Below are 27,751 nucleotides of genomic sequence, written 5' to 3'. Positions count from 1 at the left end.
ATGGGCCAAAGAACTAAATAGACATTTCTCCAAAGAAGACATACAGATGGCTAACAAACACATGAAAAGATGCTCAACATCACTCACTATTTTTAATTTAGTAGAATTGAAGGAACTGGTAATAGTTCTTTGATGTTTCACAAATTTTTAAATAGTTTGATCTTATCATTTTGATACAGTTTTTAAAATAACCACTTTGTCTTTTTTTATAACTATTGAAATATTCTTTTTTTTATTGTTTTTTTATTGAAATATTCTTAAAGCTTGACATTGACTATTGTGATTCTTTAAAGAATAGAGTATAATAAATTTTATGCTTTACTAATATACTTTTTTTCTAATGTACTTTTATGAAAAACTAGTTCTTAATTATGTTCTTTTAAAGTGTTTTTGTATTTCTAGGAAAAGAATGAAAAGATTAGGAGCCTGGAAACCAATATAAATACAGAGCATGAGAAAATTTGTTTAGCTTTTGAAAAGGCAAAGAAAATTCATCTTGACCAGCATAAAGAGATGGAAAAGCAGATTGAAAGAGTAAGATATTAATTATGTTTTTCTAAGTAAATGTAATGTATATTTAGAATATGAAATCTGAAAATCTTAAACATTACTAACTTAGCTTTTTTTATTTAAATATATTAGGAAACAAGACAGAAAAGTTAGTAGTAAGTACTATAATTAGAATCCATTACTTCTATATCATTTTACAGTGCTTTCTCCTTTGGTACTCCTGCCATTTGTTTCAGTCATTATTTTTTGACATTATCTAATTAGAGTGATTCTGTAGCTCTTTTTCCACTAGACATATCATTTGCCTGAAGATTGGTTGAGTAGAAGCTCTCTTGATCTTAGGTTAAAAGTGAAGAGCAAAAGCAAAAGTAAAGGAGCAAGTGTGAGACCAGAAGCACAAGACTAAATAAAAGAGAGTTTGGATGGGTTTAATAGCAGAATGTATTAATACTTAACACACACAAATATAAGCTTATAATATAGAGCAATAGAAATTAGTCTGAGCAACAGAGAGAAAGAAAATTTTGGAAAAAAATGAACACAGCCTTAGAGACCTGTTGAATAATATCAGAAGGTCTAACATTTATGCCACCAGAGTACCAAAGAGGAGAAGAATGAGACTGGTACAAAAAATATTTGAAAGAATAATGATTAAAATTTTGCCAACTTGTGAAGGAAATAAATTTATAAATTCAGTAAGCTTAAAGAGGATTTTTGTTGTTGTTCAGTCACTCAGTCGTATCCAAATCTTTATGACCCCATGGATTGCAGCACACCAGGATTCCCTGTCCTTCGCTAGCTCCTGGTGTTTGCTCAGACTCACGTCCATTGAGCTGATGATGCCATCCTACCAACTCATCCTCTGTTGTCCCCTTTTCCTCCTGCTCTCAAGCTTTCCCAGTATCAGGGTCTTTTCCAGTGAGTCAACTCTTTGCATCAGGTGGCCAGAGTATTGGAGCTTCAGCTTCAGTCTTTCCAACGAATATTCAGGATTGGTTTCCTTTAGGATTAACTGGTTTGATCTCCTTGCTGTCCAGTGGACTCTCAAGAGTCTTCTCCAGAACCACAGTTCACCATCAGTTCTTCAGTGCTCAATCTTCTTTATGTTATGGTCCATCTCACATCCATACATGATGACTATAAAAACCATAGCTTTTGAGTATATGGACCTTTGTTGGCAAAGTGATGTCTCTGCTTTTTAATATGCTGTCCAGGTTTGTCATAGTTTTTCTTCCAAGGAGCAAGCATCTTTTAATTTCATGGCTGTAGTCACTGTCCACAGTGATTTTGGAGCCCAAGAAAATAAAAGTCTGTTACTGTTTTCACTTTTCCCCTTCTGTTTACCATGAAGTAATGGGACTGGAAGCAAAGAAAATAACTTCAAGACACATCAAAATGGTTGCTGAAAATCTTGAAAGCAGTCAGAGATAAATAACACATTGCATATAGAGGAACAAAGATTAAAATTGCTATAGACTTCTCATCAAAAATAAAAAAACTGTGAAGGTTAGAAGACTGAAGAACATATTTTTTTGACTACTCAGAGAAAAATTGTCAACCGAGAATTTTATGTCCACCAATAATATTCTTTAGGAGCTCGAACCAGTCAATCCTAAAGGCAGTCAACCCTTAATATTCATTGGTAGGATTGATGCTGAAGCTAAAGCTCCAGTACTTTGGCTATCTGATTCGAAGAGCCAACTCCTTGAAAAAAACTGATTCTGGGAAAGATTGAAGGCAAAAGGAGAAGTGGGTGGCAGAGGATCAGATGGTTAGGTAGCATCACTAACTCAATGGACATGAATTTGAGCAAACTCTGGGAGATAGTGGAGGATTGAGAAGCCTGGCTTGCTGTAATCCATGGCATCACAAAGAGTTGAATACAATTTAGCAACTGAGAAACAACAATCCTGATGAGTGTGAGGTGGCATTTCACTGTAATTTTGATTTGCATTTCCCTAATTATCAGTGATATTGAGAATCTTTTCATGTCTTTGTTAGCCAGTCGTATATCTTTAGAGAAATGTGTATTCAGTTCCTATGCCCATTTTTTAAATTGGGTTGTTTTTATACTGTTATTGAGTTTTAGGACTTCTCTATATATTCTTGATATTGATCCCTTATCATGTATATGATTTGCAAATAGTCTTCCATTCTGTCGGTTTCCTTTTTACTCTATTGAGTCTTTGGATACACAGAATATTAGAATTTTCATGAATTCTAATTTGTCTATTTTTTCTTTTGTTGCCTGCATCTTTGGTGTCATATTTAAGAAATTTTTACTAAATCCAGTGTCATGAAACTTTTGTTACAAGATTTCTTCCAAGACTTCTTGTTTTTAATGTCTGACATTTATGTCTTTTGTCCATTTTGAGTTAATTCTTATGTATGGTGTTAGGTAAGGGTCTAACTTCATTCTTTTGCATGTGGATGTCCAGTTTTATCTGCACCATTTGTTGGAAGAACTGTCCTTTTCCCCCACTGAATGATCTTGGCTCCCTTGTCAAAATCATTTGACCATATGTGTGAGAATTTATTTCTGGGCTCTTGATTCTATTCCATTGGTGTATATATTTGTCTTATGCCAATTCACACTGGTTTTGTTACTGTAGCTTTGTAATATTGATAGGTTTGAAGTCAGGAAGTGAGGATACTCCAGTTTTGTTCATTTTCAAGTTTGTTTTAGCTGTTCACGGTCCCTTGAGATTTCATAAGAATTTTAAGATGGGTTTTTCTGTTTCAGCAAGAAAGGTCTTTGGGGATTTTAAAAGAGATTATATTGTATTGAGTCATACTGACATTTTAACAGTATTAAATCTTCTAATCTGTGAACATGGAATATGTTTCTATTTATGTTTTCTTTGGGGCTTCCCTGGTGGCTCAAGTGGTTAAGAATCTGCCTGTAATGTGGGAGACTCAGGTTCCATCCCTGGGGTGGGAAGATCCCATGAAGAAGGGAATAGCAACCCACTCCAATATTCTTGCCTGGGAAATTCCATGGACAGAGGATCCTGGCAGGCTACAGTCCATGGAGTCACAAAGAGTCAGACACGACTGAGCAACTAACACTTTGACTTATGTTTTCTTTAATTCCTTTCATCAGTGTTTTGTGATTTTCATTGTATAACTCTTTTACCTCCTTGGTTAATTCCTAAGTATTTTTTTCTTTTTGATACTACTATAACAGAAATCGTTTTTGTAATTTTCTTTTCAGATTGTTCATTGTTCATGTATAGACATGCCCCTGATTTCTCCGTGTTAAATTATATCCTCTGCTTTTCTGATTTCATTTATCAATTCTAGTAGATTTATTGTGTGAAATCTTTAAGTTTTTTTTTTTACAGTATATATAAGATTATATCATCTGCCAACAGATAGTTTTACTTCTTCCTTTCCAATTTGTATGCCTTTTTTTTTTCTTGCTTAATTCCTATGGCTGGAACTTCCAGGACTGTTAAATAGAAGTGGTGAGAGGGGCGTCCCTTTCTTGTTCCTGAGCATAGAAGAAAAGCTTTCAGTCTTTCGTCATTGACTGTGTTAGCTGTAGGTTTTTCATCTAAGGGTTTTATTTTGTGAAGGTAGTTTCCTTCTGTTCCTAATTTGTTGTGTTTTTATCATGAGAGGTTATTGAATTTTGCCCTTCCTTCTGGGACTTCTGTGATGTGCACCTTGGTCTGCTTGACAGTGTCCAACAGGTCCCTTATGTTCTGTTCACTTCAGTCTTTTTTCTTTCTGTTCCTCTAATTTATGATGTGTTATTTATTTTCATTTGAGTGTTTCCATTTCACAGTTCTTTGGTTTTAATAATTTTTAGCTAACTTGTTGCTGCTCTGTTTTTATAGTGTATATGTATGCATGTGATATATATCACATATGAATGATTTTTATACATTTTATATAATATACACAAATATTCATATAAACATATCAGTTTATTCATATTTTGTCTTCACAAAACTTTTGGATGTTTGATAACAGTCTGTTAGTGGTGAAGTTGTAAAGACAAACATTTCTAATGAAAGTATTAATTTTGATACCCTTTGTAAAGAAATACCTAATGAAGTTAGAAATGTGCATATCCTACAACCAGGAAGTCCACTTCTAGGTGGAATGTTCTAAAGAAACTCTAATACATGTACATAAAGAGATACATACAAAGATTGTTACTGTAACATTATCATTGTATTGAAAAAGAATACCAACTATTCCCAAGCAGAAGAGTGAACAAGCTGTAGTTTGTTGTTATAATGGAATATTATGTTATTTGAACTAGGTCCGTATATGGATACACAGATAAATATTTAAAACAATATTATGCCTCCTGCATTGACAGGTGGGTTCTTTACCACTGAGCCACCAGGGAAGCCCTAAAAGAATATTAAGTGAAAGAAACTAGTTGCTGAAATAGTGTTGATATTGTCTATGTGAATTTTCAAAACAGAAAATTACATTACATTCATTGGTCTACATATGTAGTTAAAAGCATGGAAAACATGCATGAAGCTGAAACACACTAGAGAATGATACAAAACAATTTCAGTATAGTATTGGTGAGGGAGGAAAAGAATAAGACCTGGATTTGTGATTTTATTTCTTCTCTAAAAGGAGGGAAACTAAAGGAAATTTGGCAAAATGCAATCATCTGTGTAATTTCAATAGTAATGTAACGTGAGTATTTTGTGTGTACATTTGACTTTTGAACAATGTGAAAGTTTAGGGGTGCCAATTCTTGCACAGTTGAAAATCCACATATAACTTTATAGTCAGCCCTCTTATCCATGGTTCCTATCTGTGGATTCAAACAACCTCTGGTGGTATAGTACTGTAGTACACATTTATTGAAAAGAATCCATGTATAAGTGGACTCAGGCAGTTTAAATCTGCATTGTTCAAGAACGGACTGTATTTAAAATGTTTTAGATTTTTAAAAAGTTAACATGAAAATTAATAAACCCTGTTTCTGTTTTTAGCTTGAATCTCAACTAGACAAAAAAGAACAACAATTTAAAGAACAAGAAAAGACTATGTCTATGTTGCAGCAAGATATAATATGTAAACAACATCATCTTGAATCACTAGACAGACTCTTGACAGAAAGCAAAGGGGTAAAATCATCTTTATAAAAGTGCTCTTTAAAAGTTGATTAATATTTTAAGTTTATGTATTTTTAACATTCCTTTAATTCTAATCAAATCAATTTTTTAACAACTTGTTACTAATGCTAAAATATATATACACTTAACTTATTTTTTGCTACCAATCTGTATGTTTTTAGGAGATGGAAAAGGAAAATATGAAGAAAGATGAAGCTTTGAAAGCATTACAGAACCAAGTATCTGAAGAAACGATCAAGGCTAGTATGCTAATACTTAAAAAAATTTTTTTTCCTTTAATTTTTTTTATTAATAGAAACATTCCTGTGGCTTTTTAGTTTACTCTATAAATTGTAAAAATCTTTTACATAAAAATGAATAAAGTAGTAAAAATTTTACCTAAATCAATGAACTTAGTTTCTTTAAGTAGTATATTTTTTCAGTGAGAATTTTGATCTTAATTATTTGATAGTTTATAGTTTATCTATAATATTATCTGTAAGATTATCACAACCTAGTTTATAGATTATCTGAACTCCTTTCTTTTTGCCTTAAGACTTGTTTGTTTTTTTTACCAAAAGCTGTTTGTTTTTTTTTAACTGTAGGTATTTACTAACATTGCTAGTAAAAATATTAACGAAGGAAGTGAAGAGAGATGAAATTACAAACAGTAGAGTTTTGCTTCTTTTTACTAGTTCTGCTATATGATTAAATAGGGGATAAATCCAGAATTTCTGAGTAAAATACAGTTTTGTTGCTATTAATAGTGTTTATGTCCTTATGGTTAAAGACATGGGCTTTAGGGCTAAACTAACTTGGGTTTCATTTCTGGCTTCAGTGTGCTTACTAACTGACTGTAACCTTGGCTTGGTTATTTAAACTCTCTGAACTTCAACTTCTTCATCTTTAAAATAGGAATAACAATGCACTAGAAGAGGGTGGATTTGAGGATTAATTAAAATGAGGATATAAAATGCTTAGCACACATTAAGTTACTCAGAGTTTGCTAAGTAATTACTATATATCCAATGTTTTCTCCTCATTATTATTATTTCTTTTTGACTGTGCTGCTGCTGCTGCTAAGTCGCTTCAGTCATGTCCAACTCTGTGCGACCCCATAGACGGCAGCCCATCAGGCTGCCCCGTCTCTGGGATTCTCCAGGCAAGAACACTGGAGTGGGTTGCCATTTCCTTCTCCAATGCATGAAAGTGAAAAGTGAAAGTGAAGTCGCTCAGTCGTGTCCGACTCTTAGCGACCCCATGGACTGCTGCCCACCAGGCTCCTCCGTCCATGGGATCTTCCAGGCAAGAGTACTGGAGTGGGGTGCCATTACTGTGCAGCTAATGGGATCTTAGTTCCCCCAGCAGAGATCAAACCCTGGCTCTTGGCAATGAAAGCACAGAGTCCCACCCACTGGACTTCCAGGGAATTCCCCCTTATTTAAAGTTTACTGCCAGATCTCACCATGTTCAGGGCACAATTTTTCCTTTATAATTAATAAGCAGTATGTGGGATGATTCTTGGAGGCCATGTTGAAAGCTCTGTTCCTCAACAAGCTTATAGTCAATAGTTTTTAAAATCCAGTGATGAATCTTGCCCGAATGAGTTTTTACATTGCTAATTTTTATCAGGTGTGATATTCTGACAGATTTCTTTTTCCTGTGTGTAGAATTTGATACAAGTACCAATGCTCATACTCATGCTTAAGAAAGAAAACTTGTAACTAGTTATACCTTCATAAAACAATTTAAAAATTATTTTTAGGGCAGCAGTTTATTAATAAAGATAATTATTCAAAATTACAAACTTTTAAGCTGTTGTTATATTCACAAGCTATAGGGACAGGCTTTGGCAACTGTGTGTCTTTCAAGATCCTCCTTTTAGAAATAAGAGTTGTAAGGATAATTTCATGATGTAGAATATTATCTGCAAGAGGGAGCAGTTTTCTATTTTTTCTTATTTTGCTGAAATTTCTTTCACACTTTCATGACTACTTACTAAAAGGCTATTAGCATTGAGGAGAAAAAAATCGCTCCTGAGAAACTCAGAATTACAATAATGAAAAGAAAGAATCAAGAGAAGAATGAATCTCATTAACAGATGGGGGACATGGAGTATATAGGCAAATTCTTAAAGAAATTTACTGAATTTGAGTTGCTCTTTGCTCATTTGCTGTTTAAGGTTACGGTAGCATGAAGCATTTGCAGCTTTATGAACACTTGAACCAAGTTACATGGCTGCCTTTCTAAAAATGTTTTAACTAATTGAAAGGAAAAACAGCCCTCTCCTTTATTATTTTTTTTTCCTAGCTGACAAAAACACTTCATTTTCTTAGTGACTTCAGAATATTCACACCATAGTATTTTTAGTACAATACACCAGTTTGTACTCACTTTATTATTTTTCTTGATCAAGAGAATTTAAGGAATAGGTTTAAATACTGCTTACCTTTTTAGAAAATGTTTTAGGGTGTCTGGCCTACAGGTCCTTGACAGTTGGCCCCAGTCTGTTTTGCCAGTCTCATCTCTCCAATACCGATCTCTTACAAATTCATGCTTTTGGTACCCTACTGCTGCTGCTGCTGCTACAGCTAAGTCGCTTCAGTCGTGTCCGACTCTGTGTGACCCCATAGACGGTAGCCCACCAGGCTCTGCCATCCCTGGGATTCTCCAGGAAAGAACACTGGAGTGTGTTGTCATTTCCTTCTCCAATGCATGAAAGTGAAAAGTCAAAGTGAAGTCGCTCAGTCGTGTCCGACTCTTAGCAACCCCATGGACTACAGCCCATCAGGCCCTCTGTCCATGGGATTCTCCAGGCAAGAGTACTGGAGTGGGTGCCAGTGCCTTCTCCATTGATACCCTAAGCTCATGCCAACTTCTTACTACTCATTTTCACAGTGCCTTGTCTCTGAATGTACTTCGCTCTTCCTAAATGCCCTTCCTCACTTGTTGATGGCTGTTTATTCTTTAGGACTCCAGTCTCTGGCTTCCTGGTTTGCAGTAATAATTAGTTTTCTAAATCTCTTCTTTAATAGTGCTTTATATCTTAAGTTGGACTATATGTTCATTGGTTGAAGTAGTGAGGTAACATTAGGAGATAACTGTAAAATATTGAGCATATCATAAGCATTCATTAGTATTAGTTGATTTTTCTTTTTTCCTTTTTGCTGTTTAGGTCAGACAACTAGATTCAGCATTGGAAATTTGTAAGGAAGAACTTGCCTTGCATTTGAACCAATTGGAAGGAAATAAAGAAAAGTTTGAAAAACAGCTAAAGAAGAAATCTGAGGAGGTAAGTAAATTAACATTTCATCACGTGTAGCTTCCCAGCTGGCAGTGGTAAAGAATCCGCCAGTACAGGAGACAAAGGAGACCTGGGTTCAGTCCCTGGGTCGGGAAGATTCCCTGGAGCAGGAAATGCCAATCCACTCCAGCATTCTTGCATGGAAAATTCCATGGACAGAGTAACCTGGTGGGCTACAGTCATTGGGGTCGCAAAGAGAAGAGTCAGACAGTACTGAGTGACTGAACATATACACATATAGCTAGGTTTTAGAAAATATTATTTGATTCATAGTCCATCCATTCTGTTAGTAACAGGTGATGTTATAAAGATATTTTACCAAATCAGTGGATATTCCCCAATCCATGCTAGCTGAATAAATAAATGGCCCCAGAGCATATTGATAGAAAGCCAGCTGAAAAAAGTACATTTTGATTATCTAAAACACAAAGCTAGTAAATACACCTCTGAGTTTTTGCCTCAGGCAAATATTCTTTTACAGGTTTTGAAATAAATACATTTATGATTAAAATAGTAGTGACTTTGGGGTCCCAAATTATTTTGAAAATATTTTAATTTTGTATTAGCTTGCTTTAAAAGGTGATAAAGTATGTGTTCATAGGGAATTATATTGTCAACATGATAGTAGAAAATAAACACAAAATAGATGAGAATAAGCCTAAACTATTTCTTCATAAAGCATTTATTCAGTAAAATAAATCCTTTTATTAATAAATACCTTTATTGAAGATGAACTTAAGTTTTGTGAAGTTGACATTGTGTCAGTAACTTTCCTAGCTTTTATTTTTTAGTAATAATTTGCTTTTAAAGTAAAGTGGAAGTTAAAGGGTGGTAGAGTGATATGCCAATATAAATTTGATAGATATAGGTTCATTTTTGTGAATTAATATTTGGGTTTCAACTAAATATTTTCGGTACTTCAGTTCAGTTCAGTTGCTCAGTCATGTCCGACTCTTTGTGACCCCATGAACTGCAGCATGCCAGGCCTCCAAGTCCATCACCAACCCCCGGAGTTCACCCAAACCCATGTTCATCAAGTCGGTGAGGCCATCCAACCATCTCATTCTCTGTCGTCCCTTTCTCCTCCTGCCCTCAATCTTTCCCAGCATCAGGGTCTTTCCAAATGAGTCAGCTCTTCGCATCAGGTGGCCAAAGTATTGGAGTTTCAGCTTTAGCATCAGTCCTTCCAAAGAAATCCCAGGGCTGATCTCTTTCAGAATGGACTGGTTGGATCTCCTTGCAGTCCGAGGGACACTCAAGAGTCTTCTCCAATACCACAGTTCAAAAGCATCAATTCTTCGGCGCTCAGCTTTCTTTATAGTCCAACTCTCACATCCGTACATGACCACTGGAAAAACCATAGCCTCAACTAGATGGACCATTGTTGTCAAAGTGATGTCTCTGCTTTTTAATATGCTGTCTAGATTGGTCATAACTTTCCTTCCAAGGAGTAAGCGTCTTTTAATTTCATGGCTGCAGTCACCATCTGCAGTGATTTTGGAGCCCAGAAAAATAAAGTCAGCTACTGTTTCCACTGTTTCCCCATCTACTTTCCATGAAGTGATGGGATCGGATGCCATGATCTTCGTTTTCTGAATGTTGAGCTTTAAGCCAACTTTTCCACTCTTCTCTTTCACTTTCATCAAGAGGCTCTTTAGTTCTTCTTCACTTTCTGCCATCAGGGTGGTGTCATCTGCATATCTGACGTTATTGATATTTCTCCCAGCAATCGAGATTCCAGCTTGTGCTTCCTCCAGCTCAGCGTTTCTCATGATGTACTCTGCATAGAAGTTAAATAAGCAGGGTGACAATATACAGCCTTGACATACTCCTTTCCCGACTGGGAACCAGTCTGTTGTTGCATGTCTAGTTCTAACTGTTGCTTCCTGACCTACATATAGGTTTCTCAAGAGGCAGGTCAGGTGGTCTGATATTCCGATCTCCTTCAGAATTTTCCACAGTTTATTGTGATCCACACAGTCAGAGGCTTTGGCATAGTCAATAAAGCAGAAATAGATGTTTTTCTGGAACTGTCTTGCTTTTTCCATGATCCAGTGGATGTTGGAAATTTGATCTCTGGTTCCTCTGCCTTTTCTAAAACCAGCTTGAACATCTGGAAGTTCTTGGTTCACGTATTGCTGAAGTCTGGCTTGGAGAATTTTGAGCATTACATTACTAGCATGTGAGATGAGTGCAATTGTGCGGTAGTTTGAGCATTCTTTGGCATTGCCTTTCTTTGGGATTGGAATGAAAACTGACCTTTTCCAGTCCTGTGGCCACTGCTGAGTTTTCCAAATTTGCTGGCATATTGAGTGCAACACTTTCACAGCATCATCTTTCAGGATTTGAAATAGCTCCACTGAAATTCCATCACCTCCACTAGCTTTGTTCATAGTGCTAAGGCCCACTTGACTTCACATTCCAGGATGTCTGGCTCTAGGTGAGTGATCATACCATCGTGATTATCTGGGTCGTGAAGATATTTTTGTATAGTTCTTCTGTGTATTCTTGCCACCTCTTCTTAATATCTTCTGCTTCTGTCAGGTCCCTACCATTTCTGTCCTTTATTGTGCCCATCTTTGCATGAAATGTCCCCTTGGTATCTCTAATTTTCTTAAAGAGATCTCTAGTCTTTCCCATTCTGTTGTTTTCCTCTATTTCTTTGCATTGATCACTGAGGAAGGCTTTCTTATCTCTCCTTACTATTCTTTGGAACTCTGCATTCAAATAGATATATTTTTCCTTTTCTCCTTTGCTTTTTGCTTCTCTTCTTTTCACAGCTCTTTGTAAGGCCTCCTCAGACAGCCATTTTGCTTTTTTGCATTTCTTTTTCTTGGGGATGGTCTTGATTCCTGTCTCCTGTACAGTGTCACGAGCCTCCATCCATAGTTCATCAGGCACTCTATCTATCAGATCTAGTCCCTTAAATCTATTTCTCACTTCCACTGTGTAGTCATAAGGGATTTGATTTAGGTCATACCTGAATGGTCTAGTGGTTTTCTCCACTTTCTTCAATTTCAGTCTGAATTTGGCAATAAGGAGTTCGTGATCTGAGCCATAGTCAGCTCCTGGTCTTGTTTTTGCTGACTGTATAGAGCTTCTCCATCTTTGGCTGCAAAGAATATAATCAGTCTGATTTCAGTGTCAGCCATCTGGTGATATCCATGTGTAGAGTCTTCTCCTGTGTTGTTGGAAGAGGGTGTTTGCTATGACCAGTGCGTTCTCTTGGCAGAACTCTATTAGCTTTTGCCCTGCTTCATTCTGTAGTCCAAGGCCAAATTTGCCTGTTACTCCAGGTATTTCTTAACTTCCTACTTTTACATTCCAGTCCCCTATAATGAAAAGGACATCTTTTTTGGGTGTTAGTTCTAGAAAGTATTGTAGGTCTTCATAGAACTGTTCAGCTTCTTCAGTCCCGTTACTGGTCGGGGAATAGACTTGGATTACTGTGATATTGAATGGTTTGCCTTGGAAATGAACAGAGATCATTCTGTCATTTTTGAGATTGCATCCAAGTACTGCATTTTGGACTCTTTTGTTGACTATGATGGCTACTCCATTTCTTCTAAGGGATTCCTGCCCACAGTAGTAGATATAATGGTCATCTGAGTTAAATTCACCCATTCAAGTCCGTCTTCGTTCACTGATTCCTAGAATGTTGATGTTCACTCTTGCCATCTCTTGTTTGAACACTTCCAATTTGCCTTGATTCATGGACCTAACATTCCAGGTTCCTATGCAATATTGGTCTTTACAGCATCAAACCCTGCTTCAATCACCAGTCCCTTTCACAACTGGGTGTTGTTTTTGCCTTGGCTCCATCCCTTCATTCTTTCTGGAGTTATTTCTCCACTGATCTCCAGTAGCATATTGGGCAACTACTGACCTGGGGAGTTCCTCTTTCAGTATCCTATCATTTTGCCTTTTCATACTGTTCATGGGGTTCTCAAGGCAAGAATACTGAAGTGGTTTGCCATTCCCTTCTCCAGTGGACCACATTCTGTCAGACCTTTCCACCATGACCCGGCTGTCTTGGGTGGCCCAACATGGCATGGCTTAGTTTCATTGAGTTAGACAAGGCTGTGATCTGTGTGATCAGATAGACTAGTTGTCTGTGATTATAGTTTCAGTGTGTCTGCCCTCTGATCCCCTCTCTCAGTGCCTACTGTCTTACTTGGGTTTCTCTTACCTTGGACGTGGGGTTTCTCTTCATGGCTGCTCCAGTACTTTGGTACTTCAGTATTTTTAATTGAAATTATTTTGCTAGTGGCTATGTTACTGAAATAAAATTTTTATTTGTCCTTATGTGGTATTAGTTTCTTAGTGTTTTGGTTAGGCCTTATCTTTTTTCTAATATTTTGTCTTCCTTTATTAACTGGTCCGTTTTTTTCTTTGCATAAGAAAGTAAGTATAACAGGATGTTACAGTAAAGCAAAGAATAGTGTTTAAACTTATCTTGCAGGCAAGTCAGTTCTATATAAAATAAACTACAGCAGAGGTGTGATCTGTAGTTTTGTCAGGAGCTAACAGGAAAATCAAAACAGATGTTAATGATACATATTTACACTAATTAGTTTTTTTCATACAGACAAAATTAAGATAGTTTAGCATTAAAAAGAATTATCATAATAATATTAGAAATTACATAGTTGCCTGTTAGATCTAAAGTTCTCTAATTGTAGTAAAGAGTCATCATATAATGAAGTAGTTTGAAATTTAAGAGCTTCTTGTTATAAACAAAGAATATTTGACTCAAGCTTTTAATGCTGCTGTTGAATGTTTGACTGCCAGATAATTAGAAAAAAGAACCAAATCAGAATTCTTCTCCACTATTTCTTAGGAGTTTAAACTGCTTTCTTCTGGATTAGTATTTATTAGAAAGATTGTTTGCCTCAAAGGAAAGGGTTTATTTTCTTTCATTTAAAAAGTTATTACCTAGGCAACAATAAGAAATCTGTTAAAGAAGATTTACCTACAGTTCACTCTAATACTAATACTTTTCACTTTTCTATTTGCCTGAGTGTTTTTTATGTTAATGAAATGAGGTTCTTTTTTTCCCCACCTTATTTTGTAAAATTTTATATTTGGTATTGTCCTTTAAATTAGGATTTTAAATGGTTTCATCTTTCAAAATTTGATTTATATATCATTTATTTAAACTTTCCCCTTACTTTAGGGAACAGGTGACAAATATTATAAAATACATATTAAGTTATGCTGTATTATTTATACAATTTTAAAATGGTTTCTTTTGGCACTTTGTAGGATTTAGATTATTGGACAATGGGCCTTTTTTTTCCCCCTTCTTAATAGATTCTTCCAGATAACTCTAAAGGTATCAGATGTTAATGATACTTTTGCTTTAAAGCAATTTTGGGTACCAGCATATTAAAGTCCTAAATATTTGGAATGAATGAGTTTAGTTTCTTAGATGGTTATTCCTTTATGTGTTTTTTGGAGCAAGAATATTCACGAGTGCTTTGCTGGAGTATTATTTTACAAACAGTGGCAATGATAGCAACAATAATATACTAAATATCACCTATCATTTATGCAGGTTTTTATGGCTATGGCTTATTATCAGTTGGGATAAAAGATAACATCAGATGCAGTGTGAAGGCATCTATGGCTTCCTATGTTCTCGTCCTCGTTCTGAGAGAAGTCACATAGAATATGCTTCTTTCTATAGAAGTGAAATGCAGTAACATGTATGCAGTATGTCTGCCCAAGGAAGCCTGCTTATGACTCTTTTTACTGGGGAGCTGGTCACATAAGAACAGCCATAGGTATGAAATCCCAAGTTCCCAGAAGGAAAGCATGATTTGGTGTCCTAGCCAGGGAAAAGAATCTTATCACTTAGGGAGTGTTTCAAAAGCCACATTCTCAGACATCAGCCAAGAATCGACCCTATTAATAGGTTGATGAAGGAGCAATTGCAATTTCAGACTGTGAATTTTAAATCATTATAACTAGGCTCAAACACATCTTTAATAATCAAAATAGAAACCATTACAATCAACACATTTTTGCCAACAAGAAATAAGTTTGTTTATTCCTATAGCATAAAAATCTGCTTCAGGATTCTGAAAACTCTAAGAAAGCATTTCCTGCCTCTTGCTGGTTATGGAAGTATTTCCCCTGCAAGAATTTGTTGAGATGCTTGAAGTGGTAGTCGGTTGATGAGAGGTTAGGTGAATATGGCAGCTGAGGCAAAAGTTCATATCCCAATTCATTGGGTGTTGTCTTGCAAAAGAATTGGGTTTATTCTGTTGACCAGTGCCTGGTGCAGCTGTTGCAGTTTTTGGTGCATCTCATCGATTTGCTGAGCATACTTCTCAGATGTAACAGTTTTGCCACGATTCATAAAGCTGTATTGAATCAAAGGGCAGCAGACCACCAAACAGTGATCATGACTTTTTCTGATGCATGTTTGGCTTTGGGATATGTTTTGTCTTTTTCTTGGTCCAGTCACTGAACTGGCCGTTGCCAGTTGTGGTATAAAGTCCACTTTTGGTCACATGTCACAATTCATTCGAGAAATGGTTCATTGTTGTTGTGCAGAATAAAAGAAGATGACACTGCAAAAAGCCAATGTGTTTAAATTTTTGGTCAGCTCATGAGGCACCAATTATAGAGATTTTTCAACTTTGCAGTTTGCTTCAAATGCCAAATGACTGTAGAATGGTCAATGAATTCTTGGGCAGCTTCACGTATAGTTGTAGGAGGTTTAGCTTCAGTGATCCTCTCAATTGGTCTTTGTCAACTTCTGATGGCCAGCCACTGCATTCCTCACCTTCAAAGCTCTCGTCTCCTTTGCAAAACTTCTTCAAACATCACTGCGCTGTATGTTCATTAGCAAAATGAATTTTGATGTTGTGAGTTGTCTCTGCTGCTTTACGACCCATTTTGAACTCAAATAAGAAAATTGCTCAAATTGCTTTTTTGTCTAACATCATTTCTAGTCTAAAATAAATATAAAATACATGGCAACTAATAAGTCATTAGCAAAAATCATAAACCAAGAAATGTACATTAAAATGGTGTATAACATAACCACATTTACTTAAGAATGTATTCCAATATCAAACAGCAAATTTCAACAATGCAAAATTGTGATTACTTTTGCACCAACCCAATAACATATCTTCATCAGAAACATGAGCCCTGCCCTTCCACATAATAAATTATAGCAATGATTGCAATTATCCCATATGACAAATGAGGATAATTATCTAATGAGGTAATTGACATTTTATTGCTTTTATTTGAAATTATAATGAGAAATTTATATATTTGTTAGGTATATTGTTTACAGAAAGAGCTGAAGATTAAAAATCACAGTCTTCAAGAAACTGCTGAGCAAAATGTTATTCTGCAGCATACTCTTCAACAACAACAGCAGATGTTACAACAAGAGACAATTAGAAATGAAGAGCTAGAAGACATTCAAACTAAACTTGAAAAACAGGTATATTTTATTGGTCAAAATGGAGTTGTGTTATAGAAAGTTTTTAAATTGATAATAGATTTATTTTGCTAGTTATATAAATTGCTGTTTAAACTTCACAGATACCATATTGAGTTATTAGTCCAAAGAAAGAGTCCTGGGACATTTTATAGTAGAATCTTCTTTCATTCATTCCCAAGTTCATCTGAATTATTCTGACAGATATTTTACATTTTTTGATTTGTTTTTCTCTTATCAAACTTAACAGAAGAGTATAAATTAAAAAAGGAAAAAAAAATAAAAATAAAAAAGGATAGTTCTCTGTAATCTCACTACACCTCACCTTTTTGTCCTTTGTATGACTTTTTAATCTATATATTCTAAACTTAGCCTCTCCAGTAGCACTAAGGAATTTCCTCTCTGTATATTCAAAGAGATCTGGCAGGTATTCTATATTTTCTTCTTTAGAGACATCTGTCCTGTGGCTCTCCATCCTTTTTGCTCAAGTCTAGACCTACTGTTTGCTGTGCCTGATGCACAGCTTCATCCTGAAGCATTTCTTCATCTCATCGATGTTTGATTTCTACTTTATAAATTCCTTGTTGTTGACTCTAGTATTTATAAGATTGATTTGTAATTCTTGTTCTTTCTGAAATTGATTTTATTTCTGTAATTGTCTTATGGTTTTCTTCTGTTTTTGTTTTTTTTTTTTTTCCCTTAAGTGTATCAGTACATTTGTATTTTTGGTTTGATGATTTTATTTCTTCATCCTATTTAAGATATTTTTTTGTCATTTGGGATTTCTTTGAGGGTCTAAAGAAGTTTATGTCTAAAAATTCCTTCAGAACTTGGGATAAATTTTCTCGTATATATTTTTCTACTTTTTGTTCATGTTCCACTATGTACAGGTTTTGTGTTGGATGTATTCAGATTTTTACTTATCTTTAGATTTTTTCTGCAAATCAGTGTGCCATTTAATCAAGGACAGAGTGGGTAGAATTTTCCATGGTTCCCTTACCTTTTTACCTGGTTACTATTTTAATTTTATACTTGAAACTTGCGTTGGGAGGTGTGGTTATTAATGACTTATAGTCTGTACTGAGTTCTTCAGTGAGAGGTTTTTAAAGAGCAGGGAGGATATTAAAGTCGTTAGCAAGATACTAATTTTTGAGATCACAATCATGTAAATATTCATTGAAAACAAAGTGGCTGAGGTTAACTAGGGAGAGAATATAGAATGAGGGGTGAGATGATTGACTTCAACAGAGCTCTGAAGGATGCAGTCATGGAAGCCAAAGTATTTCATGAAATGAGAGATAATTGGTGTCATGGGCTATTGCAATCAGTGTCAAATAGTGTCAAGTAAATTGAAGGTTGAGTAATGTCCATTGGAATTAGCTGCATGGAAACCTTTGACATAGTGTAGTTTCTGTAGAGTGGCCAGATTTCTATGGGTTGAGGAATGAATGAGAAGAAAGAAAAATACTACAAAAAGCATAGAAAAAAATCTGAGAAGTTGAGCTACGGAGAGAAGAAAAGAAGTGGTAGTTGGAGGTGGTATGGAGGAAAGGTTTTTATGATGGGAAGGTCTTAGACATGTGTAAATGCTAATATAAAGAAACCAGAAGAAAGATATTGAAGATACAGCAGAGAGTAGACATGGTCAATAGTTTGAAGTTCCTGAGAAAGTGGACAGGAATTGAATCCAGAACACCTGTGAAGTAGTTTGACTTATATAGGGGGAAGAATACTTCCTTCAGTGTAGTAACAGAAGGAAGAATGAATAGGAGCAAATGCAAGTGGCAGTGTTTGAGGGCAGATGGGAATCTAGGAATCCTTCACTGTATGAGCCAATTCGTGAAGGAGAGGAACATAGTTTGACAAGAGAATAAAGAACATTTCACATGAGAATAATGAAAAGAGGAACATTTATCATTATTTTGTCCAATTATTTTAAGTCCTATTTTAGTGTTATGATGTGGTCACATCTATAAAATATGCATAATATATCAATGAAATATCTTATTAAAAATTAAGTTTTGCTCTCATATTTCCAAAACACAATTTTTTGGTCTTTACTTTGAAATTGAATGATAAGCTAGGATACAAATTTATATAAATATTTTTCTTCTGAGGAATATTGGGCTGTGTTTGAATTTAAAATATTTACTAAAAATTGCTTTCCAAGATATCAAAACTGGAACAAGAGCTTCAGAAACAAAGGGAAAGTTCAGCTGAAAAGTTGAGGAAAATGGAGGAGAAATGTGAAGCAGCTACATATGAAGCAGATTTGAAAAGACAAAAAATTATTGAGCTTACTGGTACTACCAGGTAAAATGAACATGTTAGTTTTTGTCTTCCTTTTTTACCATCAGTCATATTTGAGTTTCAAAATAAGATAATGTTGAGTGAAGCATTTGCTTGAGAAATTAATTTCTCTATGATCTGTATTCCTATAGCATTCCTATACCTCCCTTTTATCCTTCATTATGCCTTTTTTTATTATAGTTTAATATCCTTTACCCTCTTACTATATTGTAAGTTCCTTAAGGCCAAGATAATACGTGGTTTATTTTAAGGGTCCTCCCACAACAATTAGCATGGTTCCTTATACTTCATATCCTAATCCTAATGGGGATGCTAGAGAAAAACCTGAAGGTTAAAACAGAACCACAGGGCTTTATCTGAAGCCTTTGAGGTGAAATGCATCTGAGTTCAGTTTTTCAGATTTCAGAGGGAAAGTGAGGTATCAATATACATATTATGTGCGCTAAGTCACTTCAGTGTGTCCGACTATGACCCCATGGACTGTAGGCCATCAGGCTCCTCTGTCCATGTGATTCTCCAGGCAAGAAGCCTGGATTGGGTTGCCATTTCCTTCTGCAGGGGATCTTCCTGATCAGAGATTGAACCTACGTCTCTTATGTCTCCTGCATTGGCAGACAGGTTCTTTACCACTAACTCAGCAACTGTTGTATTAAATCAAATTGTGAATAATGTTAAAAGTGGCAGGGAAAGATGATAGAAAATTTTCATGGATTCTAATTGTTTATAGATTCTAATTGTTTATAGGGAGGAAATAACTTAATAAAAGAAAGTTGACTTCTATTGATTGAACATTAAAATCACCTGAGGAGCTTTAAAAAGTACTGATGCTTAGGTCCCACCTCTAAAGATCCTGATTTATTATGGCTGCACTGGGCTAAGACATCAAAAAAAAAAAAAAAAAAAAGAAGGGAATTAAGAGCTGAAAGCTATACCTAGCTTCCCCAGATTGCTTCTGTTTTGTTGACAAGAGTTGACATAGTATTTTACTCTTAATTAGCCCACCATTCTACCAACAGGAGTAAGAGTTAACTTATACATTTGAACCACAACATCCTCAGACTCCCTCTCCCCCTCTGACAAAAATAAAGATAAGACCTTTATGCTTTGAGTAGCAACTCGCTTCCCCAGATATCCTCAACTCTATCAAGGGGTCAAGAAGCTATCCTGAGTTTAAGACCACAGTTCTTCAAACTTTTCTTCCATCAATAGTTATCTATCCACTAATGCAGCCTTACCACCATTGTGTACCTTAATTCCACAAAGAGTATTCAGCCTTATAACTTTACTTTTGCTTGTTTCAGACACCACAAGAAGCAACAGATTGGCATTAGAATTACCCTCATCTCTCATACTAAGTCCCCAAAACCTCATGTGTTTTCTTTCCTTTTCTCACCCTATCTGAACTTCTGATAGATTTTCACTTCATCCTCTGGAATTCACAGTCCATCCTGAGAGACATCCCTTATATTCTCTATCTCTTCTTTTCTCTTGCTATAACAGAAGTGTGACTCTCCATTAAGGGCATTGCTTCTTCCCCTGCAGCCCTCTAAAGTAAAAACTTTCCCCCGTAGTTCTTGTACCAAAGAATTGAGATGTGGAATAGTATAACATAACCATGAACCTCATGTTATCAGATCATATTCTTCACTGTTGCTGACACCAGCAGACCACCTGACTTACTAAAGCTGAATCCAACACTAGTTCTGTCTTTATTCTTGGGGATTTCAATATACATCTATCTAGCTGACCCTCATCCACTCACTCACATGATTTACAGCAGATTTTATCATTTCTGATACCTCCATTATTTCAACATAATCTGAATACTGTTCATCTACATGTATGTTATTACCTCATTCCTTTTAATACCCCATATTCAACAATTCTTTGATGTAACTAGGACCTCTGAGCCTTCAAATCTACCACTTTCTCATTCTCTAATTCCCTTTCTCCTCTCTTTACCTAGCTTAAATTCTGCTCATTAAAATCACTGATTGGCATATGGCTGTTTCCTTACCTTTGTCTTACTTTGTGGTACTCAGAACTAAAAATCCAACTCAGAATAATTCATGCTTGCATCTTTACAGAGGCTGAAGAAAAATATAACTACAGTGACCAGTCTTACTTTAAATTCATAATTTCAAAACCGTAAGCATTTTCTTAATGCTGTCTGACAGTCACAATATTACTCATTCTTGTAAGGGGGACTCTCTTACACCTTTGTGTTTTCTTTCATAACTCCAACAACCTTTCCCCAGTCCTTGCTCTCACTTATGATCTTGCTTTTGTTCTTACACCCATCCTTTGATTTCTAGACAAAAACTTTTCATAATTATAGCTGAAAGGCTCATTCAATTCCTATAAGTTCTAATTACTAATAGGAAACTTATGAACTAAATGAATAAATTTCACAAGAAAGATATATTCTAGTTCCAAGACCTCTTCAGGAAGCAGGATTTTTCTCTGTTCCAACTATTGGCTTCTTTCATTTCTGAAACTATAATTTATAAAACTGTTTTTCTCTCCTCAGTAAACACATCATTTCTCTCCTCAGTAAACACATCATTTAGTTGTGTTTAGTGGTGTGTAATTGGTGCAGAATTACAGTCTATTAATTATTTGTTTTATTATTTTTGTTTGTTTCTAATTAGGCAAGTAAAACTCGAGATGGATCAATACAAAGAAGAGCTATCTAAAATGGAAAAAGAAATAATGCACCTAAAACGAGATGGAGAAAATAAAGCAATGCATGTCTCTCAGTTAGACATGATTTTAGAACAGACAAAGACAGAACTAGATAAGAAAACAAATGCTGGTAAGCAACAGGGTAGCTCAGCTTAGCTGCCTACAATTATATATTTAAGGAAATGGAATAAAGAGAATCTGAGATGAGGGAAAAGGATAATCATTGGTATCCTGTCTCTTACTCTGATAGATGAATAAAATTGGGTATTCTTAGTTATTATTTACAAAGTTCTGAGTAACAAGTAACTCATATGTAATTCTAAAATTATTCTCTGCTTTTAACAGTGAAGGATTTAGAAAAGTTACAGCACCACACTGAAACTGAGCTAACAGAAGCCTTGCAGAAACGGGAAGCACTAGAGACTGAACTGCAAAATGCTCATGGAGAATTAAAAAGTACTCTAAGACAACTCCAGGAATTGAGAGATGTTCTGCAGAAGGCTCAATTATCTTTAGAGGAAAAATATACTACAATAAAGGATCTCACAGCTGAACTTAGGTGAGTTAAATTCTAAGAGAGGATATCACAATAACAGGTATTTCTCTTTATTACCTTTAGTCCTTGGGTCATATTATAGACTTTGCTGTTGAATTCTGGATGTCCAAACTTCTCAGCTGCCTTTAGCTCACTGTCGTTCATTCTAGACATTACGTCCAATGCTCCATCTCACCATACTCCATCTCACTAATTCAGCTATTGCTGTTGACTAATACTTGCATCCCTGGTCTTTGGACCATTTTACTTTGGCCCTCTTCTATATCCCATGGTGGTAAAAAATGATTGGGCCAGCATACAGCAGTGGTTAATAGCAAAGTAATATTAACATGTGCCATGGCTATGCCAAGTACTTCATATATGATCTCATTTCTTTACAACAAGCAAATATAAGTTCCACATTATCACCTTTTTACATGTGGGAAAACTGAGAAAATTAAGTAAAATGCCAAAAGTCAGATAGTGAAACACAAGTCTAAGTCTAATATAATGGTTCTTAGATTAGCAGCAATAGCATAAAGTACTGTTCCAGTACACATCTATGGTGAGTATAGGTGGAGAGCCAGACTAGTGCCCAATTGTGGGAAATAAATTCCGAAAAGGAAAACAGATCAGGGTGTAAAATGTGTAATGAACAGGATAGAGAGTAGCAAGGTGATCCACAAACTTAGATGTTGTATCCTTTGATTCAGTGCAGCACCCCTTCCCTTTTCTACTCACAAACTCATTCTTAGTAAGTTTCATGTAGCTTTAAATATCAGTACAATGTACCAGAGACTTCTAAACACGTATTATCTCTAGTAATGACCTCATCTCCAAACTCCAGACTCCTATCTAATGACTTACTTGCTATCTCCACTTAAGTATTTTAAAGAGGCATTTTAAACTTGACTAAAACAATTCATTTTTAAAATTCATAACCCTGTACTTCCTCCAACTCATTATTATGCATTGGCTTAAATCAGAAATCTATATATATAAGATTACTTTTATCTCTTTCCCTCCCCTTTTTCATCCAGTCTATTAGCAACTTGCCTGTAAAGTCACTTCAGTTATGTCTGACTCTTTGCAACCCCATGAACTATATAGCCCACCAGGCTTCTCTATCCATGGAATTTCCCATCAAGACTACTGGAGTGAGTTGCCAGACCCTTCTCCCAGGAATCTTCCCTACCCAGGGATCAAACCCATGTTTCTTATGTCTCCTGCATTGGCAATCAAGTTCTTTACCACTAATGCCACCTAGGAAGCCCAATTAGCAAGTTATGTCAACTTTATTTCCAAAACATATTCTGAAATCTGTTGATTTCTTGGCCTTTTTTCTGCTACTTAGCCCAGGCCATCATCATCTCCCACCTGTTCTGTTGCTGAGGCTTCCTAACTGGTCTGCCAGCTTAAATTCTTGACCTTCCTCACAATTCATTCACCACAGAATGGATTTAAGTTTATGATTTAAAACATAAGTCAGATCATATTGCTTTCCTACTTGAACTTTCTCATGACTTCCCAAAAGATTCAGAGTAATACCCAAGCTCCTTCAGAAATATAAATCAAAACCATGATGAGATACCACTTCAGAACACCCACTAAGGTGGCTGTAATAAAAACAAAACACCCAAATAGAAAATAACAGATGAGAAATTTTAAAAGTTCCAGCCTCTGTGGAAAAACAGTTTGGCAGTTCATCAGTGAGTTTAAACATAGTATTAACCTTGTAACTCAGTAATTCCACTGTTAGGTTTAAGTACCCAAAAGAATTGAAAAGAGATATTCAAACAAAAATTGTGCTCAAATGTTTGTAGCACCTCTATTCCCAATAGCCACCAAGTGGAAACGACCCAGATGGATACTGATAGCTGTGAATGGATAAACCAGTGTGGTATATCCATACAAATCAGCCATGAAAAGGAATAGAGTACTGACACGTGCTGCAATACGGATAAACCTTACAAATATGCTAAATGAAAGAAACCACATACATGTTGCATAATTCCATTTATATGAAATATCCAGAATTGGCAAATCCACAGAGATAGAAAGCAGATTAATTGTTGTCTGGGACTGGGGGAAGGGAGAATGGAAGAAAACTGCCAATGGGTATGGGGTTTCTACTCAGAGTAATGAAAAAGTACTGGAAATAGTGATGATGGTTACATAACATTGTGAATGTATTCAGTGTAACTGCACTATATGCTTTAAAGTAGTTAAAATGGTAAATCTTATGTGTATTTTACCACAGTTGAAAAAAAAATTCCAAGCTCCTTTTCCTAGAATACAAAGTCCTGCATAACAAAGTTTCTGCCTATTTCTCTGGCCTCATTCTATATTGTTCTCCTTGCTGCTGACCTTTTTATTCTACTTAAAGCTTACAAAGTTTTTTCCCACCTTAGGACTTTTGCCATAGCTGTTTCTTTGGCCTGAAATAGCCTGAAATAATTGTTGGCCAGTTTCTTCATACCCTTCACATTACCTCAGAGGGCCCTCCTTCCCTGACCACCTATTCTGAAATAGTCTCCCAGTCACTGTCTCATCATTGTGTTTAATGCTCTGACATAGCATTTTATATTTTTCTTGTGGAATTATTATTTATAGTCCATCTCTTCTGGAGCTAGTAGAATGTAAACTCCATGTGATGAAGGACAAATATCCTGTTGACTATTAAATCCATAGTCATAGAACCTTGACATTTAGGAAACATCCAGTAAATATTTACTAAATAAATAAGGGAATGGATGGATGAGAGAAGTAAAAACAAAATCTTAAAATTCTAGCTAGTAGCTGAATTTTAGAAGCACAGCTATTCTTATAGACAGCAATTAGAGTTATCTTTAGAATTCATTTTATATTACTTTTAGAATATTAGTCTTGTATTAACTCTTCAGGCTTTTAGGGGAACAGTAAACAGCTCATTAAAGAAGTTCAGAACCTGCTTTTTAAATTCAGTATCTTTATTATATTGTTTCATATTTAAGACTAGAAAATCATTTGATGATTCAAGATCAACAACATTTTAATCCTTTGTCATATCAGAACTTAGAGTTCAGAATTAAAATTCTCTGATCACAAGCTTCAAAGTGATATAAATCTTGAAGTTATGTCATTTTAAGTTTCTTTATAATATAAAATAATTCTTAAATTAGTGTTTTAGAAGGGCTAGAATTTTTTTAAAAACATTTAAAATATTTCTGTAGTAGATTTCACTACTTCACTAAATATAAGGTGTCATTTTGAGTAAAATTCCTGTAAGAAATACAATGGTCATTTACTAAACTGTGGATATCAAGGACATCAGCCATGAGACAAATGCCTCGTTCAATTATAGTGAACTCATAGCTGTTACATATAAAAGACTTTCAAACACTCCTTTGATCTATAGATTAAAATATAGATATATTTTAAAAATTCTTATACTGATTCAATCCTATTTCTTGGGAGTGCTTTTAGCATTTAGCTTACATTGTCTGCAGAAGTAGAATTTAAGTTAACTTGTGCCTTTTTAGAACATGATATTAAAGTAATTGTATTGATATCAATTGTTTTCTTTATGCATTATTCCTTTAATTTGAAGTCTCTCAATCTGAAATAATTGAATGTATCCTGTCCCTTAACTTACAGGAAGAGTAAGTTTGATTTGATTTTTTAAAACTATAATATTCCTACTTACCTGCTTAGGTCTTTTTCACTTTGATAAATTTCAGGGAATGCAAGATGGAGATTGAAGACAAAAAGCAAGAACTTCTTGAAATGGATCAGGCACTTAAGGAGAGAAATTGGGAGCTAAAGCAAAGAGCAGCTCAAGTTGGTTTTCTTAACTATATTTTAATGAAATTTTCTGTTAAAATACAATCACTTGAGGTTTCAGAGGTCCCCTCATTTTGGTAAAATAGTTTTTATAGCTATTTGTTTTTTCTGTGCACATAGTATTTTTTAAATTAGAAATATGTCATCTCTCTCTCTTTTTTTTTTTTGCTATTTTTACAGCAGGTGGATTTTCAGGAGTGAAGGTTAGCTTAGTGTCTGAACCTTTTGATCTCTTATACTACTGTATATCAGAAGAAAATGTGATTAAAGGAGTTACTTGCTCAACTAGTATTTATTGAAGGAATGGAAATATCCAGAAGGCATTTTTAGCAGCATCTTTTTAAATATAATTTTATTTATTTATTTTTGGCTGCACTGGTTCTTCGTTGCTTTGCATGGGTTTTCTCTAGTTGTGGTGAATGGGGGCTACTCTCTAGTTGTGGTACACAGGTTTTCTCATTGCAGCGGTTTCTCTTGTTGCGGAGCACAGGCTCTAAGGCATGTGGGCTTGAGTAGTTGTGGCTCATGGGCTTAGTTGTCCCGCGGCATGTGGAATTGGATTGAACCCATGTCGCCTGCACTGGTAGACTGATTCTTAACCACTGGACTACCAGGGAAGCTCTGCAGCATCTTTTTTAAAAGACTTATTTTTTAGAGCAGATTGAAGTTCACAGCAAAATTGAACAATAGGTACAGAGATTTCCCACATACCCACCCTGCCCCATAGAAGGTGCAACCTTCCCCCATTATCAACATTTCCTTCCAGAAAGGTATATTTGTTAAAGCTGATGAACCTACATTGACATTTCATAATCACCCAAAATCCATAGTTTATATTATCATTCACTCTTGTGTTATTCATTCTATGAGGTTGGACAGGAATCCATCATTATGGTATCATTCAGAATATCTTCAGTGCCTTAAAAATCCTCTGTACCCCACTTACTCATCCCTCTCTCTCTTCCCCCAACCATGGTAACCAGTGATCTTTTTTCTGTCTCTAGTTTTGCCTTTTCCAGAATATTATACAGTTGTTGTTGATTGTGTTCAGTCATTAAGTAGTGTCCAGCTCCTTGTGACTCAATGTACTACAGCACGCCAGGCTTCCTTGTCTTTCACTATCTCCCAGAGGTTTTTCAAACTCATGTCCATTGAGTCATTGATGCCATCCAGCCATCTTATCCTCTGTCACTCGCTTCTTCTCCTGCCCCCCATCTTTCCCAGCATCAGGGTCTTTTCCAATGAGTGGACTCTTCTCATCAGGTGGCCAAAGTATTGGAGCTTCAGCATCAGTCCTTCCAATAAATATTCAGGGTTGATTGCCTTTAGGATTGACTGATTTGATCTCCTTGCTGTCCAAGGGACTCTCAAGAGTCTTCTCCAGCACCACAATTTGAAAGCATCAGTTCTTCAGCACTCAGCCTTCTTTATTGTCCAACACCCTCCATACATGACTACTGGAAATATAACAACTTTGACTATACACACCTTTGTCAGCAAAGTGATGTCTCTCCTTTTTAACATGCTGTCTAGGTTTGTCATAGCTTTTCCTCTAAGGAACAAATGTCTTTTAATTTTGTGGCTGCAGTCACCGTCTACAGTGATTTTGGAGCCCCCCAAAATAAAATCTTTCACCGTTTCCACTTTTTCCCCATCTTTTTGCCCTGAAGTGATATGACCAGATACCATGATCTTAGTTTTTTGATTGTTGGGTTTTAAGCCAGCTTTTTCACTCTCTTCTTTCACTTTCATCAAGAGGCTATTTAGTTGCTCTTGGCTTTTCTGCCATAAGCATGCTCTTATCTGCATATCTGAGGTTATTGATATTTCTCCCAGCAATCTTTGATTCCAGCTTGTGCTTCATCCAGCCTGGCATTTCTTATGATGTACTATGCATATAAGTTAAATAAACAGGGTGACAATATACACCTTGATGTACTCCTTTGCCAGTTTGGAACCAATCCATTGTTCCATGTCCAGTTCTAACTATTGCTTCTTGACCTGCATACAGGTTTCTCAGAAAATAG

The 27,751-nt window shown here is 35.6% G+C and overlaps 1 protein-coding gene across 8 annotated transcripts in view; it reads left to right on the top strand.

Moving 5' to 3' along the window:
• Window positions 1-27,751, top strand: part of CCDC18 (coiled-coil domain containing 18) — a 173,194-nt gene that overhangs the window by 56,925 nt on the left and 88,518 nt on the right. For all 8 annotated transcript variants that reach the window (XR_009493921.1, XM_059885079.1, XM_015464582.3 and 5 more), the window contains 9 exons: window positions 403-534; window positions 5,481-5,615; window positions 5,786-5,863; window positions 8,779-8,895; window positions 16,208-16,375; window positions 18,543-18,685; window positions 21,334-21,497; window positions 21,713-21,926; window positions 25,622-25,721. Coding sequence is in view for 7 of the 8 variants with exons in the window: in XM_059885079.1 (XP_059741062.1) it covers window positions 403-534; window positions 5,481-5,615; window positions 5,786-5,863; window positions 8,779-8,895; window positions 16,208-16,375; window positions 18,543-18,685; window positions 21,334-21,497; window positions 21,713-21,926; window positions 25,622-25,721 (1,251 nt within the window). In the remaining variant the exon portion in view is untranslated. The remainder of the gene's footprint in view (window positions 1-402; window positions 535-5,480; window positions 5,616-5,785; window positions 5,864-8,778; window positions 8,896-16,207; window positions 16,376-18,542; window positions 18,686-21,333; window positions 21,498-21,712; window positions 21,927-25,621; window positions 25,722-27,751) is intronic.

This window comes from Bos taurus, chromosome 3 (assembly GCF_002263795.3).
Source record: "Bos taurus isolate L1 Dominette 01449 registration number 42190680 breed Hereford chromosome 3, ARS-UCD2.0, whole genome shotgun sequence".
Classification (NCBI taxonomy): Eukaryota; Metazoa; Chordata; class Mammalia; order Artiodactyla; family Bovidae; genus Bos; species Bos taurus.
This window is presented reverse-complemented; position numbering and strand designations above follow the sequence as displayed.